Source organism: Antedon mediterranea, chromosome 3 (genome assembly GCF_964355755.1).
Source record: "Antedon mediterranea chromosome 3, ecAntMedi1.1, whole genome shotgun sequence".
Classification (NCBI taxonomy): Eukaryota; Metazoa; Echinodermata; class Crinoidea; order Comatulida; family Antedonidae; genus Antedon; species Antedon mediterranea.
In genome coordinates this window covers 18,626,587-18,647,816 of record NC_092672.1, presented here as the reverse complement: position 1 = coordinate 18,647,816, position 21,230 = coordinate 18,626,587, and the positions used below count along the sequence as shown (strand labels likewise).

At 33.0% G+C, this 21,230-nt stretch overlaps 2 protein-coding genes across 2 annotated transcripts in view; one reads left to right on the top strand and one right to left on the bottom strand.

Moving 5' to 3' along the window:
- Positions 1-9,773, top strand: part of LOC140044996 (ARF GTPase-activating protein GIT2-like) — a 29,252-nt gene extending 19,479 nt beyond the window's left edge. The window contains exons 10-18 of the mRNA XM_072089724.1: positions 62-159; positions 713-830; positions 1,481-1,632; positions 3,108-3,260; positions 3,926-4,195; positions 4,578-4,654; positions 5,011-5,226; positions 6,270-6,333; positions 6,704-9,773. Coding sequence (XP_071945825.1) covers positions 62-159; positions 713-830; positions 1,481-1,632; positions 3,108-3,260; positions 3,926-4,195; positions 4,578-4,654; positions 5,011-5,226; positions 6,270-6,333; positions 6,704-6,889 — 1,334 coding nt within the window. The 3' untranslated portion in view covers positions 6,890-9,773. The remainder of the gene's footprint in view (positions 1-61; positions 160-712; positions 831-1,480; positions 1,633-3,107; positions 3,261-3,925; positions 4,196-4,577; positions 4,655-5,010; positions 5,227-6,269; positions 6,334-6,703) is intronic.
- The window catches only part of LOC140044998 (zinc finger matrin-type protein 5-like), a 32,700-nt gene continuing 20,246 nt past the window's right edge, over positions 8,777-21,230 (bottom strand). Inside the window, exon 5 of the mRNA XM_072089728.1 lies at positions 8,777-8,907. The gene's annotated coding sequence lies outside the window, so the exon portion shown is untranslated. The remainder of the gene's footprint in view (positions 8,908-21,230) is intronic.

The window sequence follows — 21,230 nt, the reverse complement described above, 5'->3', positions numbered from 1 at the left end:
AAATTATTAATTTCAGACTGTTTGTTCTAATATAATGTTACCTTCTCCATATTTAATTTAGTTTGGATCTCAAAACAAACTCAATCTTCTGGTATCTTAGGAGATCGTACAGTACCATTCTTGCCACTTAATCCTGAATTATCATCCACAAGAAATCAGGTAAGACCATCAATATCAGCCACAATGATTGTACTGTACTTGTTTTACAATAACAATAATAATGCGGAAATGTAGTTCCTCCTATTGGTTTTCTCAGTGTAAATAGCTTTGTGTTTCTGTAACTAGGGTTGGTTATTATTCTCTAAGATATAACATTACTTTCTTAAGTGGCCAATGCCGTAAAATGTAAATATTCTTAGGACTTTTGATTAGGCTTTTTTTTAAATAGGTTCTTTTCAAGATGGTCTTCTTTTTCAAAATTACATTGCAAAGCATTGATAGTAAGGTGAGAAGGGTTGGGGCTTTTATGTTTGGGATGGGCTTCTTTTAGAGGTTTTATTGTATTTGAAATTGATCTAGTGTGGTAATAGATGCAACCCATGACAGTATGGAAGAGGTATTTAAATAAACAAGTTGTTTTGAAGGAAACGTTTTGTTTTTTAATTAATCATCCTTTATAATTTGAAACAAATAGCTGATTTTAGATATATTTTCACACATGCTATCTAATGATCTTAATTACAGTAGACGATTTTATTTATTCACATCACAGGGACGACAAAAACTTGCCAGGTTCAATGCTAGGGAATTTGCTACATTGATTGTAGACATCTTAAAAGAAGCAAAAAGACGACAAAAAGGAACGCTTTCATCAAAGTCTTCTGCTGATGGTAAGTACAAAATACTACTCTCAATTATTGCCATCAGGAATGAACATCATGCACATATTGCCCTGTTTAATCTATACTAATGAATATTGATTATATTTTGTGCCCTGTGAATCTATTGAACATTGATCACAAAGTTTCTTGGGAAGCTATTCTTAAGTGAACATTGATTGCAGAATTGGTTTTACATTTTTATAACGTAACATTATCTGTAAAGTAACAGTTTGTACTGTATTTGTTGAGTTGTTCAGTTTGTGTTATCACTTGTAAATTTAGTTAATTGAACTTAACCAAACTATTTTCAAGATAACTAGATAAACTAAATTACAGTACATTGAAAAAGTAGTTTTTAAAATCTAGTTTGTTACTTGGCAAAAATGAAATTTGACCAAGTATAGTACATGCTTTGTTTGTTGTTAGCACGTTAGCACCTACAATTTTAAAGTTATCATTCAAACATTTCTGGTGTAAATAGGTATATACTTACAGAAGAGCATGCCTATTAAAATTCAAGAAAATTGGTTTATTAATAACTTTACAAATAAAAAAAAAAGAAAAATGTTTATTTTTTATAGCCTGAAATATCAACAATATCATCAAATCAATACTTGTACTTCACTCATGAGTGTTTTCATTTATTTTTTCATTTTCAGAATCAAGTAATGATGGGCGGGGCATCCCAAGTGTCATTAGTGATGGTGACCCAATTTATGATGTTGTGGCGGAGGATGACTACCAAGATCTAGACCAATCACAAGTTGAGACTATTGAACCGGTTAACCAAATTACAAAAGATGATACTCAGGTATGTTTCCATAGATAATCTACAAAAGAAATACAACTAAAACAGTGTTGTTTCTTTTAACCATTATTTGTTTGCAAGTGAAAAGTGTCTATTCATTACCAACTTTTGTTCACACAAATCATGATGATAATAGAATATTATACAGCGTACATCCACAATAAATACACGGGGCCACTAAGGGTCATGTCATTGACAGCCATATTTATTTCTAAAATATTTGAAATTAAATATTGGGTCATGGGTTATTAATTAATTTTTGTGTATTTTTGTCATCAAGGAGACCGAATATTATAATAGAAATGGAAGTTTAGTGTTTGCTGGTTTTAAGGACGCTAGTAAAGCGTTCAACTGAGTAAATCATTGGTCATGGGGGTAAAAATTTTATTGCTTTTATAGAGTTTCAAAATCTTGGTATCAGAAACAATTATTTTTCGTTGGATGGGTATAACTCCATGTATTGTGGTTTCAAAGTTATTGGATGGAGTTAGGGAGGGCATAGTTACTGTATGTCTTATTTGCTATACAATGTTTACATTGATAGATTAAATACTTTGCTCAATGATTGTAATTTTAGATGTGAGCTCAATAACATAAGTTTAACAACCTTTGTTATGGCGATAGGGTGTTGCTTGCACCCTTATTAGATGCCTTTGTTATGGCGATAGGGTGTTGCTTGTACCCTTATTCGATGCCTTCCAAAAGAACGTTAACATTTGTGAATCCTTTGCTATACATTTGATGTGTTATAGAATAATTCTAATAAATTTATTTGCATGTGTTTTTGTCCCAAAACTAGAGTACATAATGGTACTTTTTTTCTTGTGTGACAAAGAACTAAATTACGTTGTAAATTACAATCCACTACCACCTTGGTTGTGTAATTAGTAATGATACTAGAGATGAGATATCAAAAGACAATATCAATCATTATGCATCAGAGGTAATTTTCTATGCAGGAAGTTTATTAAATGCTCCACTGGTGTTAAGATTTTATTGTTTAAGTCATACTGTCTTAGAAGTATGTATTGTGTGTCCATTGTGGTGTGACTTTAATGTGAAGTCCCTTCAGGTTTGTTACAACAATGCTTTTAGAATGATTTTAAGGCATGCCAGGGGTTACAATGCTTAGTACTAATGAAATATTTGTGGAGAATCATGTTGCCTCCTTTTATTAGAATAGTACATTTGTAAATCTATCTTAGTTTTAAATCTAACGTGGATAATAGTTACAATTCACTATCACTTGTGTTGATTCTCAAATGCTTAAAGATTTAAAACTATAGGAGAAGAACTACCTAAATTCATAATAATCTTTTTTTATCAGTACCTGTACTTTTAATACCTTGTATGTATTTGTATTATTATTTTTGTTGTTGATATGGACTTCCGAAATAAAAGTGAATTGAAATTGAAACATAATAATTGAATACGTTATTATTACAGTCATACACAATTATGAATCCTTTATTTTGCAGAGCTTAGTCTCAGCTGACCTTTCTGATGGACCAATCACTTTAGACGAATACTTAGATGTGAAACGTAAACTAACAGCATCAGAGAATAGAGTGACACAGTTACTTACAATGAATAAGAAAATGAACCAAGAAATCCATGTCCTACAGTCTATGGTATGTTCATGTGTGATTGAATGTCATGTATTACAGTCTATGATGTGTTAATTTGTAAATAATATATATTGAAATCCATGTTCTACAGAATGGTGTGATTAGTGTGAATTGAAAGCCATGTCCTACAGTCTATGGTTTGTTAATGTGTGAATAATGTGTTTTGAAAATCCATGTCCTACAACCTATGGTATGTTAATTTGTGATTATTGTACAGTATATTGAAATCCATGTCCTACAACCTATGGTATGTTAATGTGTGATTATTGTACAGTATATTGAAATCCATGTCCTACAACCTATGGTATGTTAATGTGTGATTATTGTACAGTATATTGAAATCCATGTCCTACAGTCTATGGTGGGTTAATGTGTGATTATTGTACAGTATATTGAAATCCATGTCCTACAGTCTATGGTGGGTTAATGTGTGATTATTGTACAGTATATTGAAATCCATGTCCTACAGTCTATGGTGGGTTAATGTGTGATTATTGTACAGTATATTGAAATCCATGTCCTACAGTCTATGGTGGGTTAATGTGTGATTGTACAGTATATTGAAATCCATGTCCTACAATCTATTGTGGGTTAAAGTGTGATTATTCTGTTTTCTGTTGAAATAATGATGTTTATACACATTCATTAAGTTTTTATGTTGTCACTAGGTACAAAATTTAATGGAAGAAAATTCAAAATTACGTCAACAAAGTCTGGTATCCGTTGTCCAGCCAGAAGAAAAACCAAAACAGAGAACCGAGTCTCTAGGTCGTTCTGCTCCTGTGGGATCTGGTCGCCCTATGTCAATGTATGAATCAAGGTACACAAGCAAGTTACCATGGAAACAAGTTGGAGGAAAAACTCCATCAACAGAAGAACTACAAGAAGTAATGCAGAATAGACCAACGCTTCAATCCATGGATAGGATCCCATCTGAAGTCAGTTGTTGTGTATTGCATAATATGAGAAATACATTGCCTAAATTTAAAATTCAAATCCTCTTCCTCCTCAACACTGGATATAAATATTGTTTCTTACTAAGATTATTAATGGTTCCATAGTCACTTTTGTTTTTCAATTTATTGATGACATGAATTGTGAAAGCTAATCAATTTTGTGTGTATCTTGAAGATGAAGGATTTACACAAACCTTTTGTAACAAACTTCCTAACTCTAAACAAAGAATTCTTTTTGTAAAAACCATAAAATTATAAGCGAACTTACAGAACGTTTTGAAACGTGACAGGTTTCATTCTCAACCTATTGTAAAACCAGATGAAATTTGACTTTCTAACTCTATTGTTGTTTTTATATTTTTAGGATAGTGGTTCAAGTGATAGGCCATTGAGTACAACAGGCAGTGATTATGAAAACACACACAATCAGGATCCTTCCAGGTATGTATAATGAATATTTCTGCAAATTGGAACCTAGTGAGAGCATGTGGTGTAGTGTCTTAAACATTGGACTGCTGATGGCAGTTTCAAGTCCTATGCGTTGCTTGTGTCATTAGGCAAGACACTTTACTTTGTTTGCCTCTCTCCACCCAGGTTTACAAACAGGTACCTAGTAAGGTCAAACTATCTGCAAAATGTTTGAACCAAAATTACCAGAGTTATAATGTGAAGCCTTTAGACGCCTTATATAGTTATTATTGAGTCCTATGAAATAGATTACCCAGTTATGTTTGACATCCTCCAAACTTTATTTCAAACGCTTTTTATATTTCCTAAACATTGTTCTTCTACCACAGTCATGATATGCCGTCTGTAACTATTACACCACCTACATCAGCTGGCCTATCTCATCCTACCTCACAAATTACAGACCTGTCTCCTGTGTCAGAGGAGACAACAGATCAACTTGAAGAGAAGGGACCAACAAAAGATGAGGTTGTTGCTCAAATGGGTATTATTACCAAGAAAATTCAAGAACTTTTATCTGCAGCAAAAGACAATCAAGTAGAATAGTAAGTATCTAAAGGAAAGTGGAGTGACTAAACATTAAAAGACAATCAAGTAGAATAGTAAGTATCTAAAGGAAAGTGGAGTGACTAAACATTAAAAGACAATCAAGTAGAATAGTAAGTATCTAAAGAAAGTGGAGTGACTAAACATTAAAAGACAATCAAGTAGAATAGTAAGTATCTAAAGGGAAGTGGAGTGACTAAACATTAAAAGACAATCAAGTAGAATAGTAAGTATCTAAAGGGAAGTGGAGTGACTAACATTAAAAGTGCTAAATTGTTTTATTTTCTGTTAGAGAAGCATCACTGCCACTATGATCCAAATTATTATATCGTTCTGTTTGAATCGCATTACAAGAAAAACTTAATCACTCCCTTAACAAATACTTTATAATCAAATGCAATGGTAGAATACAAAGTTCTTTTATTAATTCATGTTGCCAGCGATAAAATACTGTATTTTATTTAATACTATACTATATAAATGAAACTTTTTAAACACTTTTTAATGTTTTGCCTTTTTATATCGTATTTTAACTTCCAAATTTTTGTGCAATAGTGTTTGTGTTTTCTATGTATTAATATCTTATTTTATTTTTATCTGTTTTTTATCGTAATATTTACCAATCTTTAGGAAGAACTCCTATTGTTATCATATGATAATGGACAAATAAAGCATTTCAGTACTCAGTATTTGGCCATTGTAGGAGCAAAAGCCAGTCAGTTTATAATCAAACAGTACCAATGATATGACATTTATAAACAAATTTAGTTTTATGAAATGCCATATAACACCTTCTTACATATAAATATGATATACAATTTATGCCCATCTATAAATTATTCTGATTCATAATAATAATAATAATTATTAATGTAAATAAACTAATAAAGATGCTTTTTTTGACTTGCAACATTTTATTATATCAACCATTACTAATGAATTCAAGAATGATTCAAGAATACTATATTTATTATATACACTAGAGTAAAGTATTTAGCAATACTTTTAGTGAATAAACATTTTATATACTTTTCATTTTCAGTTATATACCATGTTCAGAAAAAATATATGCAGCTGTCAAAGAAACAGTGGACCTATTCCCAGAGGTAAATATATATTTACATTATGCTTCTAATGCTAATAAACATATAGGAATCAAGGTTGAGAGTTGTAATGTCCGAACGAAGTTCCTTTTTTTCTGACATGCCTTTTTCAAACTAGAGATCAGCAGCGAAAGTATAGTAAATAAGCCTAACTAGCCTATCACATGATGATTTTTCCGCTTTGTGAAAAACAAATCCCTGTTAAAATCCTGGCTACTGTCTTGAGAATTAGTAACTAAAATGTAACCATGTGCAGATTGTCCATCTTTATGTAAAGATGATAATTATATCAACTTAAAAAATGTTTATTATGCCATTTAATTTGTACATTAATTTCAATAAAACTATTGTTTTGTTTATTATTTTTTGTTAGAAATCTAAACATGAGAATGTACGCGTACCAGTCAGGCTTCTTGTGTCAACAGCTAATCGTTTACAAATGGAATGCAAAAACATGAATATGGAAGGTACAACAACAGAAACAATAACATCACAGGTTATAGCATGTGCTTATGATATTGCAAAGGCTGCAAAAAGCTTAGTTACAATGTATCAATAAAAGAACAAGTGATAGTGAACAGGGAGTCTTCATTTTGGTGATGGTAGATGAATGAGATGAAGTCTTGTTGCTAAATGTATTTCGATTTTAAGACACAGTGACTGCTGACCACTTAGACATACTGTAGGCTGCTACATGCATGCTCTACATTTAAAATCATGTGTACGGTGTTTGAATAAGACCTGAGATAGCCAAGCTAGGTCTTACCCTAGCTAGTTTCTAAAGGAAGAAAAAAAAAATGACCTGAATAAAATATAAAAAGAGGGCTTGTGAGGATACTTAAAAGATTTCAAATTTTAATGCACGTTAAATCAACCAAAGAAAGGTCTGATACTTAATGCAACAGTGTACCTTATGCACAGGTGAATATTTGTTTGAATTGGCCTCTCCTTCTTCTACCCTCCCAAACTGAATCTTCCTGCTTGTTTTGTTGTTCGAACATTGGCTACAATGTATGAGTGTCCCAATGCATGGCCAAGGCTACTGGCCAATACTGTTACCATGGATATACTGTATAAGTTCTATATGTCCATGCTTGTTATTAAACTCATTAAACTTATTTATCCATTTATTTATGGAATATACTTTTGATGTCAAATCAGTTTGGAGCTTAAAAACATTTTTGGAAACATCTTTCAACCAGTTGCGTAGATTTATTACAAAACAAAATTTATTATAAATCATTGTCATTTTCAATTAAAAAATCATACCAGAATTCAACTCAAAGTGTATGCACAATATAAGCCTGCTAACTACAATGATATTTATATGGCCCACCAGAGTTTTTGTAATATATAATATTTATATAATTTTGTTATTTTCAATATTTAATATCAATTATATGTATGCTTTTAATAAGGTTAATTCATTTTTAGAAGGTAGGACATACCATAGACAAGATGTAAACAATGTATATAGCTATAGTTTTAATAACATCTTACGTTTAGTCTGTTTATCCAAAATGTGAATAACTTAAATAATGTGAAATGTGTAAGTTAAATTATCACAAATACAAGTTTATTATAATTATTTGATACATGATATATATACCAATACTTTATGTTATTCAAATTGTTATATCCAATATTAATCAAAGTGTATTGATTATAAATTTATGTAGAGAAGAAATATATTAAATAGGATTGTGTTGAACATGAAACAAAAAAGGGAAGGAAACAATAAACAGTGACATTTGGAAAACTGAAAGGAAACAAAACAAGAAACTTAAGTTGGTGGTTGTTTTCATTTGTTTTAATATCAAATACATTATTACATTAAATACAATTTAATTGTTTAACTAAGTTGATGAAATTGAGAATTACCCTTCAATAATACATTTTTTAAATTTATTTTAGTATAATCAAAGTGAAGATAACATTCTTTTGTATGGTACTACATCTACATTAGACATCTTAATTGCTTTGAATATTATTAATTAATGAAGTAGTTGTCAATTGTTTAGCTTGGTGAAAGAATAGTGGCCTACTAATGATGTGTACAGTAGTTACCTGGTCTCTCTCCACCATGTCCAAGTTAGAATGTCTATACCACATTTGTACAGTAGTTACCTGGTCTCTCTCCACCATGTCCAACTTAGAATGTCTATACCACATTTGTTTTGTAACCAAGCAATAACATTATTATGCATATTTAGTGTTAAATAACTGGTAGGCCATTAGTCTTGATCTTAAAAGAGTAATCTATAACCATAATTAGCTACAATGTATGTCACAGAATACTCCTACAGACAATATGTTTTGTCATTATGAATACAATTAGTATATTCTGATGACGTTCAAGAGAACTAATTATGACAGATCTAAACTTCACTCTTGCTTAATAGTTTCCCTATGTTAACAAAATCAATTAAAATTGGTTTTATATCTTGTCTTTCTATATTTTCATTTTTCAACTGTCTTCCATTCCATTACGTTATTGTTATTGTTTGAAAGTTGTGAAATGTGCTGCTTTTTGCCACCTTTCAAGAGTCCAACATAATTACTTCACAATGTTGCTTTCTGTAAAACAAAAATTTAAAAAGTAATTGTAAGGATATTATAAATCAAACAAAGCAATGTATTACACACTTAATGGCGTTGGTTTATAACATGTATAAATCAAACAAAGATGCTGTACCCACATGTTACTGTTTGGAACACTGAATGCAGTGAAAAGCATCTTGAATGAGATGCGGTACAAGGATTCACCAAAACAATGTGTGTAATGTCAGGGATAACATGGTTATTTTTATTTAAAATCAGAAATTTCATATAAGTAACATATCAATATATACAAGAACCAAAATTAAAGTAGGTTTGGACCTTTTCTGTACACCATGTGATTCCTATGAGAACACACTAAAGTTCAGGTTTTGGTTGTTGTACTATGACAACCATTTCAACAACAATAAATGCATTCTTGACTATACTTTTATTTATAAGGAATTGTGTGCCGTTATAAATTAAAAAACAAAAACAGATTAATTAATATAATGGTGGTTTTTTTTTTATTTTAAGTACATTTATTATTATACTTTGTTTATGATTACATACAAGTTGGATTTATGACTTTGTATCATCCGGTTTGATTTGATGGTTTTTAACAATTATGATAGTAAAAAGGTCACATGTGTATAGGTCACATGTTTAAACTAATAAAGACAGTATTATTATTATTGTTGAATTAAAAGAGGGTTAATGGATGGGAGTTGTGTATCTCCTTTATCCATTAAATACTGTACGTGTATAATTTTTTTAATGTACATTTTTGTATGTAGAGTAATTTAAGACCTTTGATACTGAATGTTATATTGCATGTCAACTAGGGAGTACTGTAGTAAGTACTACTGTATTTGTAAGAATGAATAAAAGATGCATGTTCAGAAGTAAAACATCTTGTAGCTTGTATGTGATTGTTTAAGAAAGAAAAACTGAAACTAACCAACCTCAAACATGCATTCAGCATTGAGTGCTACTAAATATGGATGTAGTTTCTGTGTTCGTTTTTAATACAAAAAAACTTTAATTTACGTAACATAGAAGATGCCTAAACATTCAGCTCATCATTTTCAAACTGACCTGGAAAACTTTGTTTCTTGGAGTAACTCAATTGTCATGAAACTCAATCTGAGAAAATCCACCTTCTTACAATTACCCGACGTTCAATCAATATCTTTTTATCTAAGACACAAATGTGTGCTGTTGCCGGGCGTTCTTTTTATCTAAGACACAAATGTGTGCTGTTGCCGGGCGTTCTTTTTATCTAAGACACAAATGTGTGCTGTTGCCGGGCGTTCTCACATCTCAATTATTTGTATTATGCTCTCTGTCATCCTTTACTAGAATATTTATCCCCAATCTGAGATGCAATGTTAATAAACTTAAGAGTTTATAAACGATTTTACTTTAATTTAGCCTAAAAACTATCAATCATGATAACATTGCCCAACTTACTTATTCCAAACGTCTTTCTAAACTCTCGGGGATAGAAGAAAACTTCATAGTCCTTGCCATTGTTTTTCGATTTTTCATAATCTCATAATAAATAGGAAAAACCATTTCCCTACTTTCTGTATCTGGTTTGGTAAAAGGGTTTTAGAAGAACTGACTTAGACGTTTTCTGTCGGTTACCATTATTGAAATGCTTGATATTCGTAAAACTATAAACCTACTCTGTTTCACAGTGTCTTAGATGATTAATAACATTTTAAAGTATAGTGTTTATTGTTTGGTAGGGCGGAGGTGGGGAGGCGGAGTTAATTTGAGGGAGGTGCTTATTCAAAGGATACGTTTAATATTAGTTTTAATAATATGGTAATATTTATAATAGATATGAAAAGTGGTAAAAAGAATAACAAATGCTTGGTAAATACTGATAATGCTTGATAACAGTCCGATGAATTCTACTACGAATAGTATAATATATACAATATAGTATATAATACAAAATGCGATTATTATTCTAAGTGATGTATTATTGGTTCTCTCCCCCCCCCCCCCCCCCACTTTTACAGCGAAACCCCCTAACCGACTGCAAATCCCCATCCCGACATGCCCAATACCTCACCCCATCACTTAAAATCCTCCAAATACGTGCCCCACAGTACAAAATGTTATTCGTAAATTGAAATATTCGTAAACTCGTTCGTGAATAACTCATACCTTCTTCCCTGTATGAGCGTACTAGCGATACGTGTCTGTAAGTTTCTAAGAGTTGCAAATGAATTAAATAAATACGAATTTTTGGTCCTTGGGTGTAACATGATATTGACGCGTGTATCGTACTCATAGAGTGAGCTGGGGCCGGGCACGAACGATTCGTACAAAGGACACCGCCAGAAAACCGGTATATCCAATTCTGACGTACATAAAAAAATGGAACGCTGCGGTTACCTACAGTATTTATGTGTGGCTATGAAGTATAGTGTATCATCATCATAGAGGATTATAGTGAATATTAATATTTTACACTATAATATCTATGGTATCATGTACATTACATCCGATTATCTAGGCACCAGCCGATACGTACTCAACTGTATCAATATCACCTATTTACATTGATATATTTAATTTCCTCAACAAATTGCTGTAAATAAATATAGTCATAGGCCTATACACTCTTACAGACTACTACTTTACTATTTTAGTCTAGCTAGGCCTCTATTACTGTCATATATAAATAAATAAACTGCTAGATAGGCCTATTCTTGCTTTGTAGGCCTTAATCATTTAGTTTTTCTTGTCAATTGGATATATGGACCCCTAACAATCGAGAAAACACAATGTTTATATTATTTATCTATTTTATTCAGATGGTACGCAATTATAAGCGTAAAAAAGAATTTTAGATGAAACATCAGAACCAAAGAAGAAGAATAAACCTAGCTCAAAAGATAAAGTGCACAAGAAAGAAATTGGCTGTGCTGCAAAGAAGATTATTCTGCGTCAGTTTCAAGAGAAATCTGGATCATGTGTCTGTGAGGAATGGGCTGATGAAGATTGTGCTGGTTGTGTCTTAAACTTAATATTCAGAGGAGATTAGACTGAATTTGTAACTTTTAGCCCCTATCTCCCCTACTATTTAATAATTTAATTTATCATGCTTATAAACTCGTCTCAAAGTCTCATTTGAGGCTTAGGGAGTGGAATTGAAAGAGTCGTGAGTAAAAATCTTAGGTCAGGATTGAACCCCGGACCTTCGGATTGAAAGGCAAGCACGTTAACCACCAATCTGCAGCTTCACTTCTTGATTGAGAGAGTAAATTTAAAATCTTAATAAAATGTTTAACGAAAGGAATAAACTATCACTCGCTGAACGCCATTCCGCTATTCATTTTTCTGATGTTTCGGGGTTTTCATGTAACTGATAAACTTCATCATCGTGATAAAGGCTTTGCTATTTCCATAAGGTCACTCAGTTGTCGACACTCAAATTGTAAACCAGTAACTTGTTTCTGGAATTTTCTCCTCATCATTCAAAGCAGCAGTGCTCTCGACCATTACTCAAGAAACCCAATGTGTTGAAGAACTACAGACCTGAAATTTATCGTTTGTCAAAACTCTTTATTGTGATACATTGTAACTTTTAGAATTTCACAATTTCTCCATCATTACAAACCTCGGCAAACAACAGTCTGCTTTCAACAATCAAATTGAAACTGCACTACTTAGGCCTAAATTTCAAAATAACATCGCAACAACATAACATGACATTATATCATATGTACGGGATGCAAATTCGCTACTCTAGACTCAGCCTTGTAAACTGTATAGAACAATGAAAGCTGTTGGTATATGCCGAACAGTCTCTACGGTTCGCGGGATAAAAGGTGGTTGCAAAATGTAAAGAAGGATATCCGTGAGAATAACTAAAAGAACTAAAGCACATTTTAACGAACACTATCCGGCGTATATAAATGAACGTAACCTTGTCATTGCGGAATGTCAAGTAAATAAGAACATTCCAAAAAAAAACTATCAATCAATGATTTTATATCAACTAATAATGATCTCGACATTATTTTTATCTACTGAGACTTGGCTAGGAACGTCTATTGATAAAGCCTCGATAGGAGAATTAGTTCCACCAGGTACGGTTTTAAGCATATACCGCGTCCCTGCTGTCGACACTGCGGTGGGGTAGCCTGATTGACCAAAACAATAAAAACCAAAATTGTACGTTCCAGCAATGATAGAAGATTTACTCAATTTGAATACATGGACTGTGATGTTAATATAGATGGTGTTGTATTGCGCGTTGCCACTGTTTATCGTCCGCCACCATATCTACTGTAAACTGCCTAAAGATCAGTGATTTTTTTAAAGAATGGTCTACGTTTCTCTCGTATGTAACAATTCTAAAAGACACTCTAATTCTAGGAGATCTTAATTTTCATGTAGATGTCGCGGAAGATCGTAACTCTCAGCGTTTTGTTGATATTCTTGATTGGCATGGTCTAAAACAACTTGTGAAGGACCCGACACACAACCATGGTCACACATTGGATATGGTTATTGTCAGAGATACAAGCTGTGTGGTATCTAATATCTCAGTAACCGATCAAGGCCTTTCTAATGAAAGTGGGACAATGACTTGTGATCACCTTGCTGTTCATTTTAGAACAGCTATAGCGAAACCTAATCGGGTCTATAAAAAGGTTACCTTCCGCAAGTTACGTGCCATCGATGTTGATGCGTTTCGGGAAGATATCCAGTCATTCGTCTCGAGCTCTTCGACATCGTTATTAAATCCTGTCGATGAACATTTGTCCACATATGATATTTCCTTGCGATCAATAATTGACAAACACGCACCTTTACGTACTAAGGTTATTGTGCAGAGACGTACCTAATTGTCCTTGGTACACTGATCAGCTCTACGAAGCCAAGCATCTTCGACGGAAATTAGATTGCAAATGGCGCAACATCAATCTAGAATCGAATACTATTCTGAAAAAGATAGCTGTCTGTGATCGGGATAAAAAATGTTTATTTAGGTTGTCAAGACATCTATTCGGTGAAACCGATGACCCGACTCTACCAAAACGCACATGCGTCAAAGAACACGTTTGATGCAACACCCTTAGTGGAATATATGACGGTTTCTCTAGACGAAGTGCGTCCTAAAATCAAAGAGTCAGTCACGTGAATTAGATCCTCTACCGACATGGCTCCTGAAGGATACCTTGAGGAACTTCTCCCTATGATAACAGCTATCGTCAATGCATCACTACAGATGAGTTACGTTCCACGTGATTTTAAACATGCGCTTCTTAGACCTCTCATAAAGAAACGTAGCCTAGATCAGGAGACTCTCAAGAACTATAGACCTGTATCTAACTTACCATTCATGTCGAAAATCCTTGAAAAAGTTGTTGACGCAAGCCTAAATAAATATATTGTAATTAATGGCGTTTATGAGTGCAATCAGTCGGCATACAGAAAATTTCACTCAACAGAGACTGTCCTTCTGAAGGTCCAGAGTGACATTATCGCGTCTCTAGACAAGGGTTACGCTTCTGCGCTTATACTACTCGACCTTTCGGCCGCCTTTGATACGATCGACCATTAGACACTACTTCAACGGCTTTATCATCATTTCAGAGTACGTGGACATTTTCTAGCATGGATTGCATCTTATCTGAAGGATCGTTATCAGTCAGTATCCATTAATAATGCGCATTCGAATCCACTTCTTCTTAATATATGGAGTGCCGCAAGGATCGGTCCTTGGACCGAAGTTTTATTCGATCTACACCAACCCCATTGGATAAATCGTTCGGCGACATGGGCTCGGCTACCAGTTGTATGCGGATGATACGCAAATGTACGTTTCTTTTCGCCCAAATGACAAGTCAGAAATACAATCTGCTCTAATTTCGATGGAAAATGTGTTTCAGATGTCAAGGTATGGATGACCCAAACTGAAATTAAATGAGGGAAAAACGGAAGTGATACTCTTTTCGTCGCGGTACAATAAGACCAGTATAAATTGGACGTGAATGTCGGAAACATAGTTCTAAAACCAACGTCGACTGTGAGCGACCTCGGAGTAATATTCGATAAACATCTTACTATGGATTCACATTTGCAATCCATCTCGCGGCAGTGTTATATGCACTTACGTATCATCTCTCATATTAGACGTCATCTAACATATGATGAAATCATTAATACAGTCGCTGGTGATCTCTCTCGTATGGACTATTGTGACACCTTACTTTATGGTCTGCCAACTACAACTATCAATAAATTACAAAAAGTTCAGAATACGGGAGCGCGAATTATTACAAAAACCTGTAAATATGAGCATTACTATTTTGAAGGAGCTCCATTGGCTACCGGTGCAGGCGGGCATAAAGTATAAGTTACTTGTAGGCTACACACCTTCAAGGCATTGCATAATCAGGAGCCGACTTAGGCCTACATCAATGATATGCTGAAGGTTCATCAACCAAATAGGATAATTACGATCACAGGAATCTTTTACTTTATGTGTTCCTATAGTTAAAACCAAATCGTATGGTGAAAGGTGTTTCATGAGGGCCGCGCCGACTCTATGGAATGCTCTTCCATACAAGCTCCGCAGTGCTTACTTACATTTTTAAAGGGGCACTTAAAACACACTTATTTGTCTCACACTACAACAATGATTGATTTCAATTTGAGTATAATATATTGATACCTCGGTCTACATTAAGCAACATTAATGAATAAACTAATTATTACCTCCGCCAAGGAGGGTATATTTTCATCCCTGTATGTTTATACGTGTACGTGTGTCTTTGAACATCCTTGAGGCCACAGTTTTTATCAGATTCTCACCAAATTTGGCCACAATGATCTATGCCCCAAAAGCTCGGACGAGTTCGAATTTGAGGGGAAAAGGTCATAGGTCAAGGTCACAACTAACAGAAACTATTTTACTGCCTAGAGACCACAGTTTTTATACGACTCATTATGGATAATTGTGGTTAAATTTTGAAGGGTCAGGGTCAAAGATCAAGGTCCACAAAAAAAAAAAGAAATAAAAAAATTAAAATTTAACCAGCAATCTCAACTGTGAGAGGCTGGATACATAACCATTACACACCAAACTCTCATCCACCACTTTGTAGTCCGCAGTTAGCCTACACTTAGAATTAATAATAATAGTTATTAGAGAAACTATTATTTTATTATTTTACTAAATTATTAGTGAAATCATCGGATCTATTTTAAATTGTTTGGTCAATTATTGTGCAATAATATTTTTAATCAAATTAAATTAATATATAAAAAAATTCCCAAACACACACCGTTCTTTGAGCAGTCTCTTCAATTACCAGCTAGTGTTCAATTCATAAGCTGTCGATCTGGTACTGAGCAATTTCGTAATTTTGTGTAATTTTATTCGTTAAAAGCAACATTCCAGCTGATTAGTGTCTTTAGGATATAAAGTATTATACACAATATTTTGCTATTTTCTAAATAAGCTTAAAGGGTGACAAATCCAAGATATCTATAATATAATAGCACTAAGCCAAAATGTGTTCCTCTATCTCCTCTTAAACCGCAAGTCTGATACTAGCGCCGTTTCAGCTGGGGCACCTTTTAATTCCCCTTTATCCATTAGTCTATATTAGAATGGCAAATTTGTACGAAAACTGTGTTTTTAGACCAATTTCTTTGCAATCCTGCGATCGGTAATCCTCGGCCATTTTCCTACGTCATAAGACAAACCACCAAACATTATTACCACCAAAATCAAGACATGAACTTAACAACAGAAGACTACAAGAAAATTCAACCAGATTCAACTAAGTCACTATTCTCCAGTCGGATATTATATCAACATACTTTGGATGGTTTTACGAAACATCTACGACTATAAATACAGTATTATGTCCTATCCAAATATGAGGACGGATAATGACTTCAAAATAATATTCATCAATAAAATAATAAACGTCTATATTACACAAACAAAACAAGAACAAAGATACAGATGTATATTAAAAATTAATATATTAACAAGATTCTGTTTTTTTTTTTGTTGGATAGTTATTTTTATTTATTTTATTCCTTTCAGTAAAGACAATACAAATATAACATAAAACGTGTTTCTAAGGAAAGATAAAAGCTGTCAGACTACTACTACAAAGGGCGTGCCGCTCCATACAGATATGCACTAAAAACTAATTATTGTATTATATAAAATTGCACTATAAAAATATAAACAAACAAAAAAATGATGTATATATATATAAATATGAATACAGGATTAAGATTATGATATACAGCCTTTAAAATTACCTACTATTAATTAATCAAATCACTTTAGAGTAAGTTACTACAATCATGAATTTGATTAAAATGATTACTAAGCTTTCTCTTAAAATAGGTCCAAGAGTTACAGACGAATGTATCTTTGACATCCAAAGGCAAGGAATTCCAGATCCTTACAAATCTAGCAGGAATGCTAAATTTACATTTTTTCAACATGGCGAGAGCTCTGTTGGATATTGTCAAGTATAATTGAACTATTGGAACACATGTAAAATAATAAACGACAAACATATAAAATAGTAAAATAATCCCGCTTAGCAGCAGTAGTACACATTTTAAGGACGATGAGCCATACGAGTCTTCTTGCCTTTTCTGATTTAAAAGGAAACGGGTGGCACGATGTTGAATTAATTGTTACAGCAATATTGAATAGCAAAATAAGAGATGAATACAATTTTAAAAGAACTTTTGATGAACAACTATTAGCTACAGAACGAATAAACCCAATCATTTTAAATGATTTAGAGGTCACTTTCTCGACGTGTGTGCCTTTCTACAAGATGTTCTTTTACCAAACATTTTCTGTCATCATGTTATATTATGTTCTAGTCACTTTTTTATTCATTATTTCTTTGCAAGATTATAAAGGTCATTACCGTCAGCATTGAATGGATCTCCACCTGTGTAAGAAATGCAGCATTCTTTATTACGCCAGGATCAGTCAACTTTTGAGCATTGAACAATGAACACCGCCGTATTTTTGCTCTGTTGTGTCTCGTTTATTTTATTTACTTACTCGTTTACCCCAACACAATATCCCTTTAATGATGATCACGAAGTGTTTTGGAGTGGATATGGATGCAATTGTGACAACAATTTTCACCAATCTTTGTATAAATACGTGAATTTTAGCACAATAAGCTTAGGCCGGCAGAGCGAATTTCAAAGAATAGCATTACCGGTGTGTGAAGGGGTCTGTGTAGTCAGCTGTCCAGGTCAGTATGCAAATGTTAAATGGAGCCTAGTTGAAATGGAATATACAAAGCGTTCTATGAACAACTTTGTGCAATATTTTTTCTACTATTTTACCGATGCAGTCTACATTCGATTTATTCTTGACGACGATTTTCATCCGATACCATTTTCTTATTCAAAATGTGCAATAACCAGCTGTCCAGGTCAGTATGTTAAGTGGAACCAAGTCGAATTGGAACTTACAAAACGTTCTATGAACAACTTTGTGCAATACTTTTTCTACTATTTTAATGATGCTGTTTACATTGACGACGATTTTCATCCGATACCTATTTATTATTCAAAATGTGCAATAACAATAACTGGCCTTACATCATTACAAGTACGAAAGAAATCGAAGTTTAAATTCCTTGGCAGGGCTGTGTCATACTATTCAAATTCGGTTAGTACTCTACGTATTTGGTCTGTTGTACTTGGAGGGGACATAGAAGTCAATCCTGGCCCGAATGCTACTAATTCGAACAACAAAAGTAGCTCTTTAAAGGTGTACTACCAAAACGTTCGTAGTGTAAAAAATAAAATGGAATCATATAAATCGGAATTGTTTAGTCACATGTGCACAAGATACATAGACGTTGTAGCATTAACTGAAACCTGGTTAAATAACACTGTAATTGATTGTGAACTGTCTTTAGATGGCTTTAATCTATATCGCAGGGACCGGCAAGAGGACAAGAGAGGCGGTGGAGTTTTACTCTTAATTAACAACAAATACAGGTCGTGTCGTCTCATTAAGTTTGAAGATGAAAGTCAAGAACTAATGTGGGTCAAAATTCAACTGTCTAGAAAAAAATGTTTAATTATTGGTATATATTATCGCCCACCATCGGCACCTAAATCTCAAATCGATCGTCTCTGTGAATCTATAAACAATGTGCAATATGAATTTCAGGGTTTCAATCATGACGTTATGTTATTAGGAGATTTTAATCTACCTGAGATAAAATGGCGTTTGAATAGTTATAATAAGTGCAATATTGTAGAATGTGAAGCTCCCGACAACTCCAATGGCAAATTTTTTATAGATAATACTTTACAGGGTAATAATTTTAATCAATTTGTATATTTTCCGACATGTGCCGATCACACTCTTGATCTTGTCTTGTGCAATACTATATGCCATGAAGTTTCATTCGGTGAAGATATTTTCACTTCTGATCACTGTGCAATAAATTTTAAATATCCTATAGAGTTTAACAAACACCTTATCAATAATGACGATCGATTGTTATATAATTTTAAAAAACTTAACAAATTAGATTTTATACAAACACTTTCTCATATTCCTTGGAATTTACTTGATCTTGCCGTTGACATTGATGAGGCAGTTAATTTATTTTATGATTTTATTTTTGCTACTATCAAAGATCTTGTCCCTGTTTTCAGACCTAAGAGAAAACTCCCACCATGGTTTGATAATGAGCTCTACACTGCTTTGAAATCTAAAGAATCATATTTTAGAGAAAAAAAACGTAATCCAAATAGGTTAAATATTGAAAATTTTCGATTTGCTAGGTCAAATTTTAAACGACTTTGTAGATTTAAGTATCGTACCTATGTTAATTCATTATGTTGTAATTTAAGTTGTAATCCGAAACGTTTTTGGTCTTGGATAAAATCCTCAAGAAAAAATAATAATAACATTCCTTCGGAACTACATTTTAATAATCAGTCAGCTTACACTGTAAAAGACAAAGCAAACTTACTTAACCAATTTTTTTTTTATTCTGTTTTTAGTCCTGTTAACAAAGATTTGGATGTTCCTAATCTTCCTGAATATCCCATCGATTGCTTATCTAAACTTGAGTTTAATCAGGAGGTTATAGAAAAGCACATTAATGAAATTGATTCTCATAAGGCTTCAGGTAATGATGGTCTAAGTAATATTGTTTTGTCTTTAGCTGCCAAACCTCTTTCTTTCCCTTGTAAAATTTTATTTGAAAGATGCATTTCTGAGAAACGTTTTCCGATAAAATGGAAGCAAGCTAACGTGTGCCCTATCTTTAAAGCTGGTTCTAAATCTGATGTACGCAATTATAGACCGGTTTCATTGTTGCCAACTATTTCTAAAGTTTTTGAAAAAATTGTTCACGACCAAATTTTTAAACATATATCACCAGTTATTAGTGACCATCAACACGGATTTTACCCAGGAAGGTCTTGTGAAACAAATTTGTCTGTTCTGTTGTCACATGCGTATGACGCAATAAATGCAAAAGGGCAATGCGAAGTTGTATATACAGACATGGCTAAAGCCTTTGACAGGGTCTCCCATAAGTTGCTCTTGTTTATACTTCAAAAATTTGGTCTAAATCACGATTTAATTTTATTTTTTACAAGTTATTTATCGGACAGGTTTCAGAGAGTCACTTTTGATGGTAACGCGTCTGAATGGCTTCCAGTTTTATCTGGAGTGCCTCAGGGGTCTATTTTGGGGCCTCTTTTTTTCATTATGTTTATTAACGATTTTTCCTTTGTTCCTCGTCATTCTAATGTTCTTATGTTTGCTGACGATATCAAATTATTTAAGTCTATACAAACTTTAAATGATATGTTGTTGTTACAAGAAGACGTTGACAGACTCATTCACTGGTGCGACACTTGGAATATGTCAGTCAATGCCTCTAAATGCAAATCAATGTCTTTTACTCTTAAGAAAAAACCCATCTATTTTGACTTTTATATTAAGAATATTATACTTGAAAGAGTCTCTGTTCACAAAGACCTTGGTGTTTTTTTAGATAGTTCATTAACCTTCTGTAAACATATTGATTTTATAGTCTCTAAATGCAATAGACTTTTGGGTTTTCATTGGAGACATTGCAGACATATCAACGATAAAAAGGCATTAGTTATTTTATACAAATCTTTAGTTAGGTCGAATCTTGAATTCTGCAGTGTTATTTTTAACTCTATTTCTCTTGCCCAGTCTTCTAGATTACAAAGTGTACAGAACAAGTTTTGTCGATTTTATGTGCGTAAATTTGGTTCTATTAGCAAAGACGTTCTTTTTAATTTAGCGGGTAGGCGTAAGTTAT